This window comes from Manihot esculenta, chromosome 5, assembly GCF_001659605.2.
Source record: "Manihot esculenta cultivar AM560-2 chromosome 5, M.esculenta_v8, whole genome shotgun sequence".
Taxonomy (NCBI): domain Eukaryota; kingdom Viridiplantae; phylum Streptophyta; class Magnoliopsida; order Malpighiales; family Euphorbiaceae; genus Manihot; species Manihot esculenta.
Genome location: NC_035165.2, coordinates 2,540,263 through 2,562,361, shown reverse-complemented (window position 1 = coordinate 2,562,361; position 22,099 = coordinate 2,540,263). Strand labels below are relative to the sequence as shown.

General features: G+C 41.4%; 1 protein-coding gene across 1 annotated transcript; it reads left to right on the top strand.

Moving 5' to 3' along the window:
• The first annotated feature begins 16,642 nt into the window (after positions 1-16,642).
• On the top strand, positions 16,643-18,817 carry LOC110614366 (heavy metal-associated isoprenylated plant protein 39). Its single transcript, XM_021755885.2, has 3 exons — positions 16,643-16,923; positions 17,375-17,450; positions 18,150-18,817. Exons 1-3 carry the CDS (start codon positions 16,918-16,920, stop codon positions 18,599-18,601), a joined length of 534 nt encoding a protein of 177 aa, XP_021611577.1. The 5' UTR covers positions 16,643-16,917; the 3' UTR covers positions 18,602-18,817.
• Positions 18,818-22,099: the final 3,282 nt, after the last annotated feature.

Here is a 22,099-nt window from a genome sequence, read left to right as displayed (position 1 = left end):
TTTTAAATTTTTATTTTATAAAATTTAAAAATTATATTTTATAAATCTTAAAAATTGAATAATTATATTGTTATAAAAGTCAAAAACAGCACAAACGTTTTATATAAAAATCTAATACAAAATTATTATTTAACTTTTTAATTATAATAGTCAGCTGTCGGTTTGTGAAAATTATACTGTATCGATAGATTACGGTAATTTTAAATTATATATAAAAGTTATTACAAAACTATTAAATAATTTGGACCAACCATTTTGAATATGTCTAAAGTTGAATTCAAAAAGTTATTTAAACCAGTTTGAATCGTACTGTTTTAATTGGTATCAGAGCCACCTGAATCAGACAAATTGTGCGGAGCTAGTGGATTTGCCAAGAAAAGGCTATCCGTGAGAGACGAGGTAGAGCGACCCGAAATACTAGCGAACTATAATATTTGAGGGTCCAGTCTTGATTAGCAATTGTATTCAATTTAATTGTCACGTGAGGAAAATGCTATCCGTGAAAAATGAGATGAAATCGTCCGAGATACTAACGAACTATAATATAACCGATGGTAGAACTCTCATTGATAATTGTATTTAATTTAGTTGCGACGAGAAAATTACACATTTAATAGGACCAAATGTAATGATGAACCATCTATATTTGAAAATTTTCTTATATCAACATATTACGGTAATTTATTAAATAATTTAAATTAATTATTTTAAATTACTTTTAACTGAAGTGTTTCATTAATAATATTAGTATATTAGGAGACGAGTTTAAATCATAATCAGATAATAAAAAATGATTAAAGACAATTAAGTTAGCGTTAAAACAAGGCAATTAGGGATAGTACGCAGTTGTTCCGTGAATGGGCAGCAGAATAGGAAGGTCTCATCCATCATGGACCTCACCTCACCCAAATGTCAGTGCAGAATGGGCTGCGTCTTCTGCCAACAGAAAGAAAGATTCCTGCATCCTTTTCATCACCAAAAACAAGAAGTTTAATCATATTTGACATTTTATTCTTTTCAGAGAGGTGATTTTGATGATGCTACAAATTGACATGTACTTTTTATCTCCCCAACGAGATTTTTTTATTTGTTGGAAATAAAATTACAAAAATAGTTTGGGTTGACTAGATTTTCAATGCAACCGATGGCTGCTTCCAAAGGGGACCAGTGCGGACTCGACGGCTCCCTGAAGAAGCGAACTTGAAGAAAGATTTGGATTTGTGCCACTGAAAAATCAGAAAACGAAAAATAAAACAAAACAAAGACGAGCAGAGGATTGAAAATCCAGAGAGGCAAAAGCTACGTCTTGTTCTAAAACGTGGGAAGTAAGCAACGGCCAGTCGGCGAACATCGACCGTCCTCTTGAGATTTTAGGTGACATCGAGAACCACGTGTCAAATATCTGCATGAGTATATTACTATATAGGACTTTCGAAAGGGCTGCGTTCTAAAGTAGCGGTAGGACGGCACCTGATTACCGTAATCTAGTCATATTGTGATTAGCAATTTAGCAGTCTTATAAAATGGAAAAAATTATTATTTAATTTATATTAAAAAAATTTTTAATTAAATTTTTTAATTTTAAAAAATATATTAAAATATTTTAATATTTTAAAAAATTTATTCATTAATTTTTTATTAATTTTAATAGTTAAATATTATAAAAAAATTAAAATAATTTTATTATAAAATAATTAATTAATATTAAATAGTAAATATATAATAATTAAAATTAATGTAAAAATCAACTAATATAAATATTATAAATACTTTAATATATTTTTTAAAATTAATAAATTAACTAATGAGTTTTTTTATAATATAAATATTAAATAGTAATTTTTTTAAAAAAATTTAAAAATTATTTATTTATTTATTTGTAAAAAAATATTTTTTAAAAAAAATAGCTTATTTTATATTAATAATAATAAATAAATATAATAGTATTAATTAAAATTTTTTAAAAATAAGAAATTATTTTCTTAAAAAATTACTTTTAATATAATTTTTTATTAATTAATTTATTTAAATGCAAGAGAAAGTATAAAATGTTTTTTTAAATGTATTTTATGTGAAACAGAATAAAATTTCATTTGTTTAAGAGAAAATACTTTTCCATAAAAAATTTTTATATTTTATGATATTTGAAATAATAAAAAAATAATACATTTTTTAGTTAAATAAAATATTAAATTATTTTCAATAAAAGTATTTACTTATTTTTACTGTTAAAAATAAATATAAATTTTTCAAAAGAATAATAATTTATTAATTGAGAATTTTAGGGTAAGGAAAATTTTAAAATGAACATTTTATATTAATATGTGAGTAATATGTGAGTCATTTTATATTTTTATATTATGTTTTAATAAAGTTTTTTTTAATTTTAATGAGCTGTCCAACCAAATGAAGCCTCGTCACTACGTACCGACCAGCCAAACAATATCAGCAGGGAACCGGTTGTCTGGTGGTAAGATCGCATTTTCGTAAATGTCAATGAAAAAGGGGAGGTAAAAGATAAAATTCAAAAAAAAAAAAATCTTTTTTTGTCTTATTTAAATAAGAATAAATAATTTTGAAAATATTTTTATTATTTAGAAAATTAAATTATGATAACCGCTGGATTTCTTAACTCCGGACCAGGGCCTCGACTATAGCCAAAAGCCCATCAAGCAGAGGCCCACACACGCGAGACAAGCCTGACCCATATGCCTTCAAAGGCCGGGCTCACCCATCTCCTCCATTCAGGCCGGCCCGACCCGCGCCAAGCAAGCCCTCTCCTCTTGGGCTCAGCATCTGGCCCGACTCTCAGCCCAGCCCAGTGTCCAGACCCAACTCAGACAGCCTGGCAGATCCGCACGGATGTACGCATGGAGAGAATCAGAGGCCGTTACGCATGGAGCAGGCGGCTGATACCCTCGTACACCCAAATCTGCATGCCAGAGCCGCGTGTTCCAATCACGGAGAGGCCTTTACACTTCACCATGAGCAAAGCAAAAAGGATAAAAGGGGAGCACCCTCCCCAGAAAAAGCAAGTTTTTGAGGGAAGTCTAAGAAAGTTGTATTAACCATCATTCTATAATACAAAACCCTTGTAAAACCCTACTCTATTGGATCTCAGATTATCAATTGGCGCCGTCTGTGGGAAAACGAAGGAGATCTTTTCATCACCAGAGTTTCCACTTTCAAAACCCACTGAGATCCACGATGGCAAACCACCAAGAAAGTAACCTTAACATTCCAAATGACCTGAGCTCTGCCCAAGAAGGGCAGCAGTTTTCTTTTTCTAGCCCCACAGCGATGAATAACCAAACACTTGTTCCCCCTAATCCACCACCAAGCTTGGCAGGGAATGCTCCCACTATGACCCTGTCCAACCAGGACATTCAAACCATGGCTCTCCAGTTACAAACCACTGCTCACTGGTTGGGGCAGATAATGCAACAGAGGGGTCTTAGCACCCCAGTGAATGCACTCCCAGTAGTAGAGGAACCCAGAACCAATGAGCCCCGACCCACCTCTGACTACCTCCGAACAAACAGCCATGATGCCGGAGAAGGAGAAGAACCACAGGCCCGAATCCATGCGAGGAGGGCGAAAGAAATGATAGAAAATGAGGAGGCAGATAACTATGCCGCTGAAACAACCCTGGAGACGGGAACGGAAGTGGAAGAGGAAGAGGAAGGTAGCCCGGGAGACGAGAAGATGAACCAAAAATTGCAAAAGTTGAAAGAACAGCTCTTAGCCGAGCTAGGTAAGAAGGATCAAAGCCTAACTTCCTTGCCTACTTCTTCTCCTTTCTCGAAGGTGGTACAGCAAGAGACTGTCCCCAAGAAATTCATGATGCCGTCAATGGCTGCCTATGACGGAGCTGGCAACCCGAGGGAGCATGTCATGAACTATAAAACGTTCATGGAGTTGCAAACTCTATCGGATGCATTGATGTGTAAGGTATTCCCAACAACGCTTTCGGGACCAGCACGAGCATGGTTCAATAGTCTGGAGGCCGGAAGCATCAAAAGCTTCGGAGATCTGGCCACTCGTTTCATCAGCCGGTTCATAGCCGGGGTGCCAGCAGATAGAAAGACGAGTTATCTAGAAACAGTGAGGCAGAAGGCAGGAGAATCGCTTAGAGAATACGTTGCTCATTTTAACACGGAGGCCCTGCAGATTCCCGAGCTAGACGAAGGAAGGGCAGTGGAGGCTATGCAGAAGGGAACAACCTCTGCCGAGTTTTTCGGCTCTTTGAGCAGGAAACCTCCGACCTCACTGGCCGAGTTAATGAAGAGAGCGGAGAAATACATAAGGCAGGATGATGCCTTAGTGACAAGCAGATTTGCCAAAGGGATGGCAACAAAAGAAAAAGCCCCGGAGGAGAAAAGGCCGGAGAGATATGAGAGGAAGCATGGGAAGAGGCCTGAGCCGTATAAGCAGGCCTGGGAGAGAAGGGAACAAAGGCCTCCTCCCCCTCCACGAGCGCTTGAACCAAGAACGCTTCCTCCGTGGGTTCCTGAAAAGCCAACTCCCCTTAACGCCTCCAGAGCCGAAGTGCTCATGGCAGTTCAAGATAAGGATTTTCTCCAGTGGCCAAGACCCCTGAGGTCGGAGGCAGACCAAAGAAACCCTGACAAGTACTGTCAGTATCACCGGACGCACGGTCATGATACGAATAATTGTTTCCAGCTGATTACGGAGATTGAAAGGTTAATAAAGAGGGGGCATCTCAAAAATTTCGTTAAGAAACCGGAGGGGCAGAGACCTCAGCCCGGACCGGCAACCCAGATGCCGAGGAAAACAGGAGCCGGGCCAGTGAATGATGGATCCAGCGGGACCATTAATATGATTGTTGGAGGAACAGGAGGACGGATGAGCCGTCGAGGAAAGAAGAGAAATCGAGAAGGGGAAATCAGCCAGGGTGAAGTCATGCAGATCATGGAGCATTCTCCTATGACCATTACTTTCTCTCCGGAAGATGCACAAGGCATTCAGATGCCTCACGATGACGCACTAGTCATTGAGGCTGTCATCAATAATTTCCGAGTAAAGAAGGTCCTGATAGATGACGGGAGTAAGGTTAACCTACTGCCGTACCGGGTTTTCCAGCAGATGGGAATTCCGGAGGAACAGCTAGTTCGAGACCAGTCACCTATCAAAGGAATCGGGGGTGCGCCGGTGTTCGTTGAGGGAAAGGTGAAACTGGCTGTCACCTTGGGAGAGGCGCCAAGAGCTCGCACTCATCACGAGGTATTTGTGGTAGCCAAACTCCCATTGTGCTACAACGTGATTCTGGGAAGGCCGGCGTTGTTCGATTTCGAGGCTGTCACTAGCATCCGATATCTGGCACTCAAATTCCCAACAGAAGGAGGAGTGGGAGTAGTTAGGGGCTGTCAAGAAGAAGCAAGGGCTGTATACCTGGCTACAGTGGCAGAGCCGAGCTCAATTGGAGAAGCACTTGACTCGGAAGTTCTGGAGGTCAGGGATGAGACCAAGGAGGCCCGGACAGAGCCAGTTGGAGAACTGGAGACTTTCTCCCTGTCAGAAGTAGAAGCAAGCAAAGTTTTCAGCCTCAATGCCAACCTCACCCAAGAACTGAAAGATGAAGTAATGGTTTTAATCCGGAGTCACGCGCCGACCTTCGCATGGAAGCCCTCTGATATGCCGGGAATTGATCCCAAGGTAATGACGCACCGGCTGAATGTCCTCCCTGAAGCTAAACCGGTGAAGCAAAGGAAGAGAGTAGTGGGAAGAGAAAAACAACAGGCCACCCGGGAGGAAGTGCAGAAGCTAGAGGAGGCAGGTTTTGTTAGGGAAGTAATGTACCCGCAGTGGTTAGCAAATCCTGTGTTAGTCAAAAAAGCTAATGGCAAATACAGGATGTGTATAGATTTTACCGACCTAAACAAGGCCTGCCCTAAAGACTGTTATCCCCTCCCCGATATTAATAAAATGGTCGACTCAACGGCCGGTTTTGATTACATGTCTTCTTTGGATGCTATGTCCGGTTATCATCAAATCCCGATGGAAAGCTCGGATGAGGAAAAAACCTCATTTATAACCGAAGATGGGACTTACTGCTACAGAGCTATGCCCTTCGGGTTGAGAAACGCCGGGGCAACTTATCAAAGATTGATGAATAAGATCTTTAAAAACCAGATTGGCAGAAACGTGGAGGTGTATGTGGATGACATGGTGGTCAAGAGTTCAACTTTCCAGCAACACGTTGCCGATTTAAGGGAGGTATTTGGGGTGCTGGATCAATATAGAATGAAGTTGAATCCAGCAAAATGTGCCTTTTTTATCAGGGGAGGGAAGTTCCTGGGGTATATGGTGAGCGGAAAAGGGATCGAGCCTAATCCGGAGAAGGTGGAAGCTATACTAAGTATGCCGGATCCGACCTGTGTAAGGGATGTACAAAGATTAACCGGGAGAGTAGTGGCGCTCAACCGATTCATGTCGAGGTCGGCAGAGAAATGCTTGCCATTCTTCAAGAAATTAAGAAAGATGCCAAACTTTGAATGGACAGAAGACTGCCAAAAAGCCTTTGCAGAGTTGAAGAAATATCTTAGCTCGCCCCACGTGCTCAGTAGCCCCTTAAAAGGAGAAGAACTCCTGATATATCTGGCAGCCTCAGAACAGGCCGTCAGCGCGGTTTTAGTAAGGGTGGAAGAAGGGAAGCAGAAACCTGTTTTCTATGTTAGCAAGGTGCTCAGAGATGCTGAGGTCAGATACTCGAATATCGAAAAGATAGCCTACGCCCTGTTGTTAGCGGTCCGGAAATTCAAAGTTTACCTGGAAGGTCATCAAGGAGTTGTAATGACGGATCAACCCTTAAAGAAGATACTACACAGACCGGAAACTTCAGGACGGATGTTGGCATGGTCCGTGGAAATCAGCCCTTATTGTCTGGAGTATCGACCTCGGACAGCGATAAAATCTCAAGCCCTAGCTGACTTTATAGCGGAGTGTACATTCAACAAGGAGAAAGGAGAATCAGCCTCAAGCATGTCGAAAAAAGGGGGAGAGGGAGAGCCTTCTCAAGAATTCAGCTGGAAGTTGTATGTTGATGGAGCATCAGGCGCTGAGGGCAGCGGTGCTGGAATAATGCTTAAGGGGCCGGAGGGCTTTAAAGTGTGTTATGCCTTGCGGCTAGAATTCAAAGCTTCTAATAACGTGGCCGAGTATGAAGCCCTGGTGAATGGGATGTTGGTAGCTTCGGAAATAGGGGTAACCGACCTCGAAGTAAATAGTGATTCACAGCTGGTAATCAATCAAGTGATGGGAGTGTATCAGGCCAGGGACCCCATCATGCAAAGCTACCTTGATAAGGTAAAAACTTTAGAAGCCGAGTTCACAAGTCGAGGAATCAACATCAGGTTTCAAAGAATACCTCGAGAAGAAAACGAGGAGGCAGACCTGCTGAGTCGGTTGTCTAAAGAGGAGCTAGAGCAGCTCCCTGATGAAGTGTACATACAGCATGTCCATACCCCTGCATTTGAAAAGACAAACACGGTACTGCAGGTGGAACAGAGCTCAAACTGGATGACCCCGTATCTAAAGTATCTGGAGAAGGGCGAGCTCCCCGAGGATAAAGACGAAGCCAGAAAGATAGCTGCTCGAGCGGCCAACTACCAAGTAATAAGGGGAACCTTGTATAGAAAAGGAAAGTCCAGCCCATGGCTCCGATGTGTGAGTCCGGAAGAAGCCACAAAGGTAATGGAAGAGATTCATAGAGGTCTATGCGGAGCTCACGAGGGAGCAGGGACGTTAGCCAGCAAAATATTCAGGCAGGGATATTATTGGCCCACGGTCAAAAAAGAAGCAGAAGAGTTTGTTCGGAGATGTGACGTATGTCAAAGATTCGCTAATGCCATCAGGACCCCTGCCACTCCTCAGGCAAGCATATCCAGTCCGTGGCCTTTCTCACAATGGGGAATCGATATCCTGGGACCCTTCCCCAAGACTACGGGGCAAAGAAAATTTGTAGTGGTGGCCGTGGAATACTTCTCTAAATGGCCAGAAGCAGAAGCTATAGCCACCATCTCAGCTCGTAAAATGATAGATTTCGTATGGGGGCATATCGTTTGTAGATTTGGCATACCCAGAGTGCTTATCTCAGACAATGGTAGACAATTTGACTGCAACACTTTCAAAGCCTTCACGACGAACATGGGAATATGGCATAAGTTTTCCTCCGTAGCTCATCCCCAGACCAATGGTCAAACAGAAGTTACCAACAGAGCTATCCTCCAAGGGTTGAAGAAGCGGTTAGATGGTGCAAAGGAGAATTGGGCAGAAGAACTCAATAGCATCCTATGGGCACTCCGGACCACTCCCAGAGCGCCCACAAAGGAAACTCCATTTGCACTTGCTTATGGCACAGAGGCCGTAGTCCCAGTCGAGTTGCGGATTCCCACTCATCGAGTCCAATTCGTTAGTGAGGACACTAATGGGGACAAATTGAGAAGCAACCTGGATGCTCTGGAAGAAGTGAGGGAAGAAGCTCAAATCCGAACTGCTGCCTATCAACAACGAGCAGCGAGGTATTATAATCAAAAGGTCAGAGAAAGAAGCTTGAAGGTAGGCGACCTGACCTTAAGAAACCTAGAAGCTACAGGGAAAAGAGCAGCTGCAGGAAAATTAGCGCCAACCTGGGAAGGACCTTTCAGAGTGACGAAAGTGGTCAAGCCAGGAGTATACCGAATAGAAGATACGCAAGGAAATCCTGAACCCCACGCTTGGAACATCCAGCATCTAAAAAGGTACTTCCCTTGAAATATTTGTAAGAAAAGCATTGTATTTCGATAAAAATGAGCAAAATTGTTTATACAATGTGATTATCTTTATGAATAATATTTTTCCACAAAAAGACCGGGATCCCCAAGATCTCCCGGGTAACCAAACAAGACCGGGATCCCCAAGATCTCCCGGGTAACCAAACAAGACCGGGATCCCCAAGATCTCCCGGGTAACCAAACAAGACCGGGATCCCCAAGATCTCCCGGATAAAATAAAAAAGACCGGGATCCCCAAGATCTCCCGGGTAACCAAACAAGACCGGGATCCCCAAGATCTCCCGGGTAACCAAACAAGACCGGGATCCCCAAGATCTCCCGGGTAACCAAACAAGACCGGGATCCCCAAGATCTCCCGGGTAACCAAACAAGACCGGGATCCCCAAGATCTCCCGGATAAAATAAAAAAGACCGGGATCCCCAAGATCTCCCGGGTAACCAAACAAGACCGGGATCCCCAAGATCTCCCGGGTAACCAAACAAGACCGGGATCCCCAAGATCTCCCGGGTAACCAAACAAGACCGGGATCCCCAAGATCACCCCGGAGCAAAAAACAAACAGGATCTCGTAAGATCTCCTGAAAATAATGGTCGGTGAAGGATTTAAGAGCCTCCCGAAAAATGAAAATTTCCCCTATCATACGCAGGGACAAATTCGTAAAAAGCGGGTTCCGACCTGAAAAAGCTCGGGGCATAATATTGTCGACCTCGCAGAAGATACGGTTCCGACCTCACAAAAAAGGAGAACCCTAAAAAAAAAAAAAAAAAAAAAAAAAAAAAAAAAAAAAAAAAAAAATCAAGAAACAAATTAGGTTCCGACCTCGAGGAAAAGCTCGGGGCACCCCAGCCAGTAAACATGTTCCGACCTCATAAAGAGGCAGAGGGCACGACGGCTAAAGAGTGCCGAACCCAAAATGCATACTAACGATTAAAAATTTAGCCAAGATAAAAGGCCGGGCTCCCAGCTCGGATAAACATATATCCTCAAAAACCCAAAGGCATGAAGGCCAAGGAAAAAACCAAAATTCTCTAGAAACTTAACCGTCTAAGGCATAAATAAAGAAGAAGAAGGCTACATCCGAAGCCCAAGTCAGTTTACCAAAGTACAAGATTTGATCACACTATTAGCTAAAAGCTAAAGGTCAATACAGCACTTATAAGAATACATTACAAGGCATATGAAAAACCAGGACAGTTCAAAAAATTGATATTTTATTACAATTCACCTCTCAGGCGAAGTAGGAGGATAGATAGTCCTTAAAGGACTTACATCAGTTAAAACTCCCTCGCCCACACTATCCCTATTTGCAGTAACATCTGCAGGAAGCTCAGTATCCCTTGGATCAGAGCTCTCAACATCAGCAGCAGGAGCAATTTCCGACCCAAGGTTGGGGTTCTCCTCCTCAGCAACAGGGTCGTCATCCTTCGACCCAAGGACTTCCACGTCCTCTTCTTCCAGCTCGGCGTCATCCGAGTAAGACACAGTTGACCGGCCACCAACACGGCAATCTCCCCGGGGCATAGGTAAATCATCCTCTCCATACATTACTGGCTCGCCATCTGAATCTACTTCACGCTTACGAAGCTCTGACAACGGGGTATCAGGAGCCCACCTAGCTTCTCTTAAACCACGATTATAGCCGGTTGAGTAAAAACGAAGGGCTTCATTAACAATAGCCCTCTTCATTTCACCAGAAGCTAAATATTTACCAAGATGCGCTTCACAGGCCTCAGCTACAAACTCCTTAAACTCAGAAGAGTCCTTGTAGTCCTGAACAGCCGACTCACCGGCCTGAACGATTTTCTCCTTCAGCTCGTCAGACTCCTGATACTCCGCTATGCATTGCTCGTGTACCAGCTGAGCTTTACATTCCAACGCCCTGACTTCCTGGTTAAGTTGATCATGACGAAGTTTGAATTCTTCAGCCAAAGAAGTCAGATCTCTGATACGGTCAGAACTTGCACTCAACTCCTGCTCGAGGACCTGCACCCGAGCTAGGGCCGCCTCTTTCTGAGTTCTCTCCTCCTTCATATGAGCTTGAAGTCCATCAAAATCTGCCTTTAAGGCATCATACTGGCGCTGGACCTCCGCTTTTTGGCCCAAAGCCTCATTCCTCTCTTGAAGAGCATTCGCCATAGAGGATAGTTGCTCCGAAACTCCCTTGCAGCGAGCCTCCAAGGCCGTTGCCCTCTCATCAGACTCTTGGAGAACTTTGCGAGTCCGAGACAGCTCATCTTCTAAAGACGAGGTGTGCTTCGCTGTCTCAGCTGTTTCCTCCTCAGCCCTTTTAAGGGCCTCCAATGCAGAGTTCAATTCCGCCTGGAGGGTCTGGATTTGTTCTCGAGCAGCAGCCAGATTCCCCCTCGCATCATTAGTTGCAGATATATTCTCCTCTCTACGCGCTTCCTCAATCCGGCGGTCTACAGACTCCCGGAAGGAATGATCACGGATATCCACCTCCGTGACAAGACCCGTCACCTGGCACAGGAGAACAACAGTCAAGAAAACAAAACAGAACAAACTGAAAAGACAGGGAAAAATGACTTACCATCAGTAGCATCTCCCTGATTGTGTTCCCGAGCTCTTCACGAGAACGAGATCGGAGAGATACCTGTTCCTCAGTAGAACTGGCTAAGAGACCAGTCAGGGCAAGAAGACGGGGATCCGAAGCTTGTGTAACCCCGCCGAACATCTGCATTCTGAGCAGGTCAGCAACAGCACTGGCTGGAGACTCAGAGGTAATGTCCGACGCTTTCAAAGCGTTGCCAGAGGAAGGTAACGGAAGCTCGGCAGCAGCACTTTTTCCTTTCCCAATGGGAGGAAGAGCCATGGAAGACCCTGTAGTAGCCCTGGATTTCTTCCTAGCTGGAGATGGGACAGACGTTCTCGGAGGAGCTGGGCGCTTGTCCCCGGTCTTTGCTGGAACGACCCCAGAACCCTCAGGTTCAGTCCTCACAGGGGCAGGGGCATCTTGGGTGAGATCCTCTGGAGTTCGGTCCTCAATAAGGACGATCTCCAGTCCTGTCCCGGAATCCTCCTTGTCTTTACCCCCAGATACCTTCTCAGGAGAGTGGGCAGTACCCCGCTCCACCTGCTCAACAACAGAAGTCTGCTCCGTGATAACCAAGGAAGCCTCTATCACGGCCTCTGAGGAGGCTGGAGCAGACCCAGACCCTTCGGCAGACTCCAAAGGCGAGCTCGGTCCGCCACGGCCAGATGGCTTGGATGACTTGGAGCTGCGAGAGCTCGGCTTTGCAACTTGAGAGGGAACTTTGGCTGGAGATCGGCTAACCTTCTTGGAGGAAGTAGCTTGAACCACTTCCGCAGCAGCTTCAGATACTGAACGACCAGCTGAAAAGGCGTCGACGATTGCATGAATATTGTCCCGAGATAGGACAAAGTTCTTGGGAAACTTGACCTCGTCCATTTTTACTTCCGAAGCTGCGAAAATGCGAAATCATGAAAGTTAGCATACATCCTGATATTACAAGCAAAGGAGAAACCAAATAACTGGGCAGAGTGCTATACCCATGGACCGGACGTCCCTACGATTAGACACGTACAAACACTTCTCGACGTCATACTTCCGATCAACGGAAGTCAGCCGGAGCAACCCTACTTGCTCAATAATACTCAACTCGGGTAGGTCGTTGCAACCCGGATAGATCTCTCCCCACCTTAAATCTACCTCCCACTCTCGGCCGGAACCTGATTTCAGCTCGGCCACAAGGAAATTCTCTACCCATCCCTTTATAGAATCCTTGTAGCCAGTGAGGAGAGACAGCCCCCTACGGGGGGAAAAGTAATAGAAGTTTTGAGCCGCCTTTACCAGGCGGAAAAAGGTAACAAACAGACAGGCCGTGGGTGCAAAACCCCACCCCAGGCAGATAGACTCGAAACAAGACATGAACAAAATGGAATTTGGGGATAACATTCGAGGAGTTACCATGAAGTAATCAAAAACCTCAATAAAGAAAGGAGTAAAAGGAAGTGGTAAACCAAAATCTCTCTGCTTCAAGAAAAACACTATACTACGATACTCTTGAGGATCCACCAAACCCGGAGGAGGAGGATAAGGAAGGACTATCCTCTCATTTGGGAGAGGTGCCCGAATCAGATACAGAGGAGTATCCAAAAGCCTCCGAGAAATGTATTTATTTATGTTAGCAGGGGTAATGTGGGACTCAATGTTAACAACATCAGGGAGTTCTGAAATCGCCATAGAAGAACAAGGAAGCGTACCTGAGAATGAAATAAGGTAAAAACGCAGAAGGAATGGCAGGAAGACAGAAAGCAGAAAGGAGTTGTTTTCCTCAAAAGGCAGAAGGAATTCGAAATGACAGCCAAATAATGAAACAGCACTTTAATCTGTACAGTTTTGTCTTGGAGCGGCGCGATCATTAATTACCCTCGAAGTTTACCCTCCCGACGGTTGGCTAACCGGTGGGAAGGTAAAGGGGGCAAAAAGAGGGGCAAAAGGATGACCGCTAGGCTTCTCTGCACACAACAGGGGCCAAGTCCATCATAATGGCCCAGGGTTCAAGGGCCCACGCGCCGCATAAGAAGCCCAACTCGTCAGTCAAAGTAACTTAGCCCACAAAGATTTACCTCTTTATCAATAAAGGGGATAAAGGGGCAAGTTGTGAAGAGACTCAACAGTACGAGCGAACAGGAGCACAGTCCAGGTCAGACTTGCTTATTATTTAGAAAATTATAAGTTCTGATGCGATTGTTATTAAAATAAATACTGAGAGACCGGGGCGCTGAGGACACCTCGGAGTCATACAGAGCTAAAGGCTCAGAGTTCAACTTAAAAGCAGAACTCACAGCTCGGTATTCTAGCTCGGGAGAAGAAAATCGAAAGCAGAAGCTCACGACTAAGTATTTTGGCTCGGAAAAATAGGGCTCGCAGATCGGTCAGTCCAGTTCGGAAAGCGTAACTTGAGACCTCGATCAACCAAAGAAGCACAAAGCTCAAGATAAGTCCGAGCTCGTAGGTCGGATAGTACAGCTCAGTGGAGTTAACTGACCTCCCAGTCAGTTGAGTAAGTCTTAAAGCCGAGCTCATAGGCCGGATAATACAGCTCGGAAGAAGCTAACCGACCTCCCAGTTAGTTATATCTTAAGATCGAGCTCGTAGGTCGGACAGCATATCTCGGGGGAGCAAGCCGACCTCCCAATGAGTTGGGTCAGTCCGGAACTCGGTTTGTCGACTAAAAGCGGAAGTTCCCGAGTATTATTATTTTAGTTCGGAAGAAACAAAGTTCAGCTAGTTAGAACTACAAAGAAGACAATACAAGTACTTCATCCACAACAAAGAAAGAAACAAGCTCAAGTATGAACGAAACATAGGAATTTCATTAAAAGAAAAGTACATTACAGAATGGAAGACTATCCTTTAAGGATTTACATATCCGAACCTACATTACAGAATGGAAGACTATTCTTAATGGATTTACATATCCGGGTACTTCGTCGACTACATCCGACCTCAGTATTCAAGTCTTCGGTCCGGAGGATACTCCAGCTCGATATGTGAGTTCGGCAGAAAGGCCAAGATCTGTCTCGCCGCTGTAAGGAAGCTCCTGACGTTGATTCAGAGAAAGCGTTTCCCCCATAGGTCGGCATTCGGTTACCCAAATGCGATGCAGGAGGTGCGGTGGACCTTGGTTCCGCATAATATTGATACTTCACACCAAGGCCACGCAGGATACAGGTATTGAACAACATTCACTGTTCCATCATAGATAGACATTCTGAAGGGCAATGGAACAAGTGAATGTTGCAAACCTACACCCGAATGTGAGGCTCGATACAACCATGCACATTCAGGGAAATCAGCGAAATATTCTGAAGAGCAATGGAACAAGTTAGAACCCTCAGCATCTTGAAACATATATGGAGCCAGCACCTCTCAGGAGCCCGAACAACACGCAAAGGAGGAGGCCGGCCAGACGACCTGGGTGAAACCGTTTCAGCAACTTGCCGAACAGCCTCTCCCAGCGACTGTCCTAGCAGCAGAACCTCCAAAGCCTCGTTCAGACCCCCTGAAGGTAACCTTAAAACTTTAAAATTTTTGAACTGACCCATTTTTATCTCAGGCACTGCAAAAAGTTCAAAAACAGATACGAGTCAGAACGAATCCTTATCAGAGAAAAACAAAATAACACAAAAACTCAGGATTACCTCCGGCCACTTAAAGAAGGCGTCAGATGGATCCTCCACAGATGAAACAGGACGATCTCGCCGAAAGAAGGGAGCAGACAGAAAATTGCAACGAGGGCAACCCTTGTACCAACAGAGAGTTTGAAAACGAAGAAAAACTGGCGTTGATATATACTTGAAGTCTGAGGCCTAAGCACAAAATAGAGTTATACTAGACTCTAAGCTAGCCAAGCCAGACGTTCCTCGGAAAGGAAAGAAAAGACAAGCCCAGATACTGATGACAGAAAAGCAGAAACAGCGGAGAACAGAAAGAATAGAGAAAAGCCAGAGATGGAAAAGGCAGATGGGACTCAAAGACTGCGCAACGCCAGAAAGATGAAAGAACTTTATGGAGGCATCTGAACACGAACAGACGCGGTATTAATGGTTTTTGATATTCACCCCCTCGACAGTCGGAGCAATAACTGCCGAGAAGGTGAAGGGGCAATTGATAACCGCTGGATTTCTTAACTCCGGACCAGGGCCTCGACTATAGCCAAAAGCCCATCAAGCAGAGGCCCACACACGCGAGACAAGCCTGACCCATATGCCTTCAAAGGCCGGGCTCACCCATCTCCTCCATTCAGGCCGGCCCGACCCGCGCCAAGCAAGCCCTCTCCTCTTGGGCTCAGCATCTGGCCCGACTCTCAGCCCAGCCCAGTGTCCAGACCCAACTCAGACAGCCTGGCAGATCCGCACGGATGTACGCATGGAGAGAATCAGAGGCCGTTACGCATGGAGCAGGCGGCTGATACCCTCGTACACCCAAATCTGCATGCCAGAGCCGCGTGTCCCAATCACGGAGAGGCCTTTACACTTCACCATGAGCAAAGCAAAAAGGATAAAAGGGGAGCACCCTCCCCAGAAAAAGCAAGTTTTTGAGGGAAGTCTAAGAAAGCTGTATTAACCATCATTCTATAATACAAAACCCTTGTAAAACCCTACTCTATTGGATCTCAGATTATCAAATTATATATAAATATAATGGTAATTTATTTAAATTGTATTTTTTTTCTTCATCTCTTTATTTTCTCTTAAATTAAAGTGATTTAAAAAAATTAGAAAAGAAAGAAAAGTAAAATGAATACAATTACTATAATCACTTTTATTAATCGACCTGCCAATGCCATGATCGTAAAAACCCGCGCAGATGTATGTTGACGATGACAAGTGGGGTCTGCTTTCTCGTCCTCTTTCTCTCAATTTGACTGCTACGCATGCGCAGCCAAACAACTCTTGGAATTGAATTATTTTAAGGCCTGTTTAGTTCGAGTTCTGAAATTTTTTTTAATAATTTTCAAAAATTTTAACTTTCTAAACTAATTTATTCAAAATAAATTAGACGTAAAGTTTAAAATTTCTCATAAAATTTATTATATTTTAAATATAACACCACCATATAGCCACTGGAAATTAAAAAAATAGGTATTTTTTCTAATTGAAAATGCCAGTCTATTCTGTTATAATTATTTAAAAAATATTTTTATTTTTAATATTTGTGATCCATAGAGCATAGTGGTATCACGCCCCTTTAACTCGCGTGGACTGCACAAGGAAAAGCTACGGTTGTTCACTCTTTGAGTGCTTCGTGTAGCTGAGGAGCTGTGACTGATGGATTATATATAGTCTTCAACTTTCGTGAATTGAATTGATTCTCTCATTTTCTCTCTCTCTAGCTTTTTTTCCTTCTCTTTCCTATTCTGCATTTCTTGTTTTGATTCGGATTTTTGGTTATTAGCCCCTCCATACTTCTTCATCTGCCTATCTTTTTCAACGAAGCATTATTTGATTTCGTCTTTGCTTCTCTTTCTTAATCTATCTTCCTCCTTTTCGAACCCCCATTTGCTCACTCCTCTCCCTCTCTCTCTCTCTCTCTCTCTCTGGTTTTCATCTGCGCATCCCCAAAGGGACAAGCCAGAAATGAAGGTTTTATTCCTTTCTTGGAATCTGTTTTAAACATTCTTTATAGCTTTCTAATTCTTCCTCAAATTTATTATTTTAAGGATTCTTTTCTTTTTGGTGTATAGTATAAATGCAAGGAATTTCGGGTTTTGCTTGATGAATCGCTTCTCGATTTTGATTTGATTGATTCCTAGGATCGTACTTATTTATCTTGTTGGGGCCGTGAGTATCACAGAAGTCCCTTTCTGGGGTTGGTTTAAAAGAATCAATACTTTACTACATACTTTTTTTTGTTATTATTGTTTAAAATTTCAAGTCGTGTCTCAGAATTAGCAGATTAGTTTGGTCCTTCAATAGACGCGGTTGATATAATTAGAGGGATTGTTGATTCTGAATTAATAGTTTTGATTTTGTAATTTGGTTATGATTTTGATTGAATCTGACATAGATCTATATGTGATTCATATGGTTGCAGAAGTTTGTTCTGAAGTTGGATTTACATGATGACAAAGCCAAGCAGAAGGCACTCAAGACGGTTTCTACTCTCTCAGGTAGCAAATCTTTTCTAACAACTATAATTTCAGCTGATAGTCTCACTTGATCATATGGGTTTCGATTTTAGAGAAAAAGAAGTATGGTAATTAGCCAAAAAAAAAAATCAAAATGCCATTTAATTAAAAATAAACTTCTTTTTATTAAAGACGTGATCTTAATTTTGAGACAAAGCTAATTATCATAGTGATGGACATAATTGTTCTGGTCTCCTGTGATAATTATGGAGAAAAATTATTCTCTTAAGAATAACTCCACTGAAGTATTATTATATATATTAATGATTTACTGTTAGTACTTAGATAAAGAGGAAATGATGATGATATTGATAGCCTACATGTCACGCAAATGCATAAAAATGGAATCCAAATTTACTTAGCAAGCTAGCTAGCTTGAGTGGTGGGGTTTGGTGGTGATGGGTAGGGCCACCGGCCACTGATGCAAACAAACAAGCTGCATGACAAATCAGTCTAAACTACGAAATTGATGGTTGTCTTTAATATCCTACTGCATAAAGTAGGATAGGCACATGGATTTTGTATTATTGCACGGATTTGTTGTACCTATACTTTGCGTGCCTGTGAAAAATATTCACGTCTCTCTTGGCCTTTTCTGTAATTCATCACTGAAACTATAGTGATTGGATTTTTTTTCAGCAAATTGCTTTTTTGTAAATAATTTTAATATTGATCCTGTAGGGATTGATTCCATTGCCATGGACATGAAGGAAAAGAAATTAACGGTGATCGGAACTGTTGATCCTGTAACTGTTGTCAGCAAATTGAGAAAGCATTGGCAAACTGATATAATCTCAGTAGGGCCTGCCAAGGAGCCTGAGAAGAAAGAAGAGCCTAAGAAGGAGGAACCCAAGAAAGAAGAGGAGGCTAAGAAGGAGGAGCCCAAGAAAGAAGAAGAAGCTAAGAAAGAGGAACCCAAGAAGGAAGAAGAAAAGAAAGAGGAACCCAAGAAAGAGGAAGGGAAGAAAGAAGAAGAGAAAAAGAAAGATCCAGCTCCAGCACCGGCACCTGTTCCTCCACCTGACCCAGTTTTAGAGCTGGTCAAGGCTTACAGAGCTTACAATCCTCAGATGACCAAATATTACTATGTTCAAAGCATTGAGGAGAATCCAAATGCTTGTGTCATTTGTTAAGTTGGTGGATGGCTATATAAATTTTAAGAGAAGTTAGATTTTCCCAACTGGTGATGGTTTTTAATCTCATCAGTTTATGTGTGTTAAAGAGGTAAACACCTAATTAGAAGAGAGGAACCCTGTATATAAATGGTGATGCCTCATTCATCTATTCAGAACATAAGTAATTTGTAGAAAAAAATAAATGAAATTTTGGAATGTTTTTTGGTACCGTAATATGAATATTTCCCACAATTTTAGAACTCCAATTAAATTCTTAAAATTTGATCATATTAAATTAAGTTAGACGAGTGCATGTGCCATCTATTTATTTCTTCTTTTTGTATTTTTCTCCTTTTTGTTAAGTCTTTTATTGTAGCATGGGACATCTCTTATTTGGGAGAGAGCCAATAACTAAATTATATGGGGATTGACATCATACAATAGCCTCCTCAGAGTTTAACTCAAATGGGACAGGAGAATTCAAGGTGGGTCATGGTGAGATCTCTCTTCCTCTTTCTGTGCTAAAAAATGCAGGGTCATGGTTTGTTTCTAAAAGAATTTGTGGGTCTCATTTATATCTTTCATTCTACAGTTTCAGGCTTTCGGCAAAAGGGTCATGGTCCACCTGAACCGGTAGGTGGCTCTATCTAATTATTTTGCCAATTCTTCCATCCTCCTCTGTTCTCTCTCTCTCCCCCCTTTGGATGCCACAGTACAAGTTAGCTAATGGAGTTTTCTGTTTGAAGATTTTTATAGTTTAATTAATTCCTAGCCACATATTTGTTCTCCACTTATCAAATCAAAGTGCATATTTTCGGACAAGTAATAATACCTTTCCTGTCTGGTAGAGCTAAGGTAGTTTTCTTCAACTGATTTTCATTTTCATTTTCAGGTTTTGGTGCATAACCAATTGGCTACTGTAATTTGATTTATGCCAACTCCACAAGCTTCCAAAGTGGATTCAATTACCCTTTGGAATTATATAATGTATATGTTAAGACAAGAGTAAAACACAATCAATATCTTCTGCCTCTTTATACCCACATGGATCTTCACCTAATACTGTACTTGTTTATTGGTATACATTATAAAGTACAAATGCATGTGATTACTAAGACTCAACCTGCATAATTCCCTGTTTCTTTCCAACCTTCTTTGATGGCTACATGTGCAGATTGAATTAAACAATAATAACTACAGCCAAGCATACAGTGTTTGATCTACATTGGCAAAACTAAGTCTTTATGAAACAAGGTAAAAAATGCTTTATCAATAGCTTGCTCGGTCATCATTGATCGAATAGATAACGGGCTTTTAAGATAAAAAAAAATTAAAAACAAAATAAAATTAGGTGGATGGTTTGGTCCCTTTTCACCTTCCTTTCAAAATTAATCCGTGGGCTTAAAGGTGAAGGAAAAACTTGATCCCAAGAAAGAAAACAGATAGTAGAAGAGAAGTCTTTAGATTCAAAGAAAGTGTCTCTCTTTTCAAGCATCCATATCCTTAAATTTAATTTAAGCTAACAACAGTTGTAGTGATGTGAATGGTAGCTGTAACCATAATCCATCCACGTCATCGCATACTCACTTGGCATTCCCAACATGATGACATGTAAACCACCATCTATTTCTTCCAATTATGTAAAATTCTATTTTAATTATTTATATATTGGTTTTATTTTTTTATTCGATTTATTAATATTTTATTTATATCATTTCATAATAATATTTCCAAAAATTGATTTTTATTGGCCCAACATAGGAAAGAAAGGGCAATCCCATGCCACCAATTTGAAATGGGAATTGAAATCGTTTATAGTATTTAATTTTATTTAATTTAATTTAATTTAATTTATATTATTGCAACTTGTATTTTATTTTTGTATTTACCTAATGCAACACACCTTTTGTATTTTATTATTGCTATATAAATATTAATCGTTGCCTCTAGGATTTATTTTTTTTACCTAATTAATTAATTTGCTCCTATATAATAATGTTTACCTAACTTTTCACAGATTTAAATTTCAGCCAAAAATTTCCATTGCGGTGGAGACGTGCAAAAATAGCAGATTTCGTCTAGTCATTATTTTGCTTACCGAATCTACTAGTGTATTGTCTCTTTAAATTTCACGTTAATCATTTGTTTCGTGCAAATTAAATACTCATGTACGACGTCCATGGAATCTATACTTCTCTGGAAGAAAATGTATATAAAGAGACAAGACTAATGGCAATCAAACTTCAATTAAAAGGCAGGCAGCTGAGGAAATCAGCTTTACAACGTAGCATGTAATTAGAGTTTCACACGATGAGTATTCTTATACGTAGAAGCCACACGAAGCAAGCAACGTTTAAGAAATTAGAGAGTCGACAATAACTGAACATGCACAGATCAACCTCATAAGTCACTCCAAACTGAACATGCAATACAATTTCAATCAGACAGTGTTTGCTGTCACACGGCCAATCTACTTGTTCTTGTCTAGTTGTCTTCCCCCCAAAAAAATCATTCTCTTCTATTTCAAGTAGTTGCTTATTTTCTTTGCACAAGAAACTCCTGATGCTGACCGGCGTTTATACAGCCAACTCACCAAAATAATTTTTGAATCTACGGCTCAATCCAAACTGATTCAAATAATTTTTGGATTCATTTTTATTTTGAAATTAACTCAAATAATTTTTAAATTCACTTTTTACCTGTTTCAAAATGGTTAATTTAAATTATTTAATAATTTTATACTAATTATTATAATTGCCAAAATCCGCTTATGTGTGACATTTCTACAAGCACACGGTTCACCGCTATATTAGGTCTCGTTAAATTTGCGATATTCTTATTATAATTAAATCGAATACAATTGTTAAATTAGAATTGCACCCTCGAATATTGTAACTCTTTCTTTATAGGTCCACTGATTTTGTACAAATTGTCTAATCGAGAGTGACTCTCATATAAATTGAAACGGTCCGATCTAAACTAGTCTAAATAACTTTTAAATTAACTTTTCACTCAATTCAAAATAATTAATTAAATTATTTAATAATTTTATTCTTACTATTATATAACGTACTCATACTAATATTTTTCACTTGCATGTAAGAAAATTTTTCTTATTTCACACTTACCGGTAAACGCGAGAATTTGATACTACCACCGCCGTTGTGTGGTTCCGCCACTTGTTAAATCCACCACCGCCGTTGTACGAACTCTTTTGACGTGTAACAATTATAAATATTTCTCCGGTAAAAGTCTATTTCAACATGGCAAACGAAGAGGCCTTAGAATTGACCTGCACGAACAATTGCATTGGTCGGTTCACGAAACAGACAACGAAACATCCGATGTTCCACGTGTGTCGGCAGTCACATATTGATCTTCTCTTCCATTTTCCATGAGTAACACAGCCCAGTTGCTTGTTCCATTATAATTGCCACTGTCTGCTTAAAAATGACAAATATAAAAGAGGAAGATATATGATATATACCTCTAGTTTCAAGATCTTTCAACACGTAT

Excerpts from the sequence above, each read along its gene's own strand:
- LOC110614366 (XM_021755885.2), top strand. Across the intron at positions 17,451-18,149 it reads GACGGTTTCTACTCTCTCAG|GGATTGATTCCATTGCCATG; the intron begins GTAGCAAATCTT and ends TTGATCCTGTAG.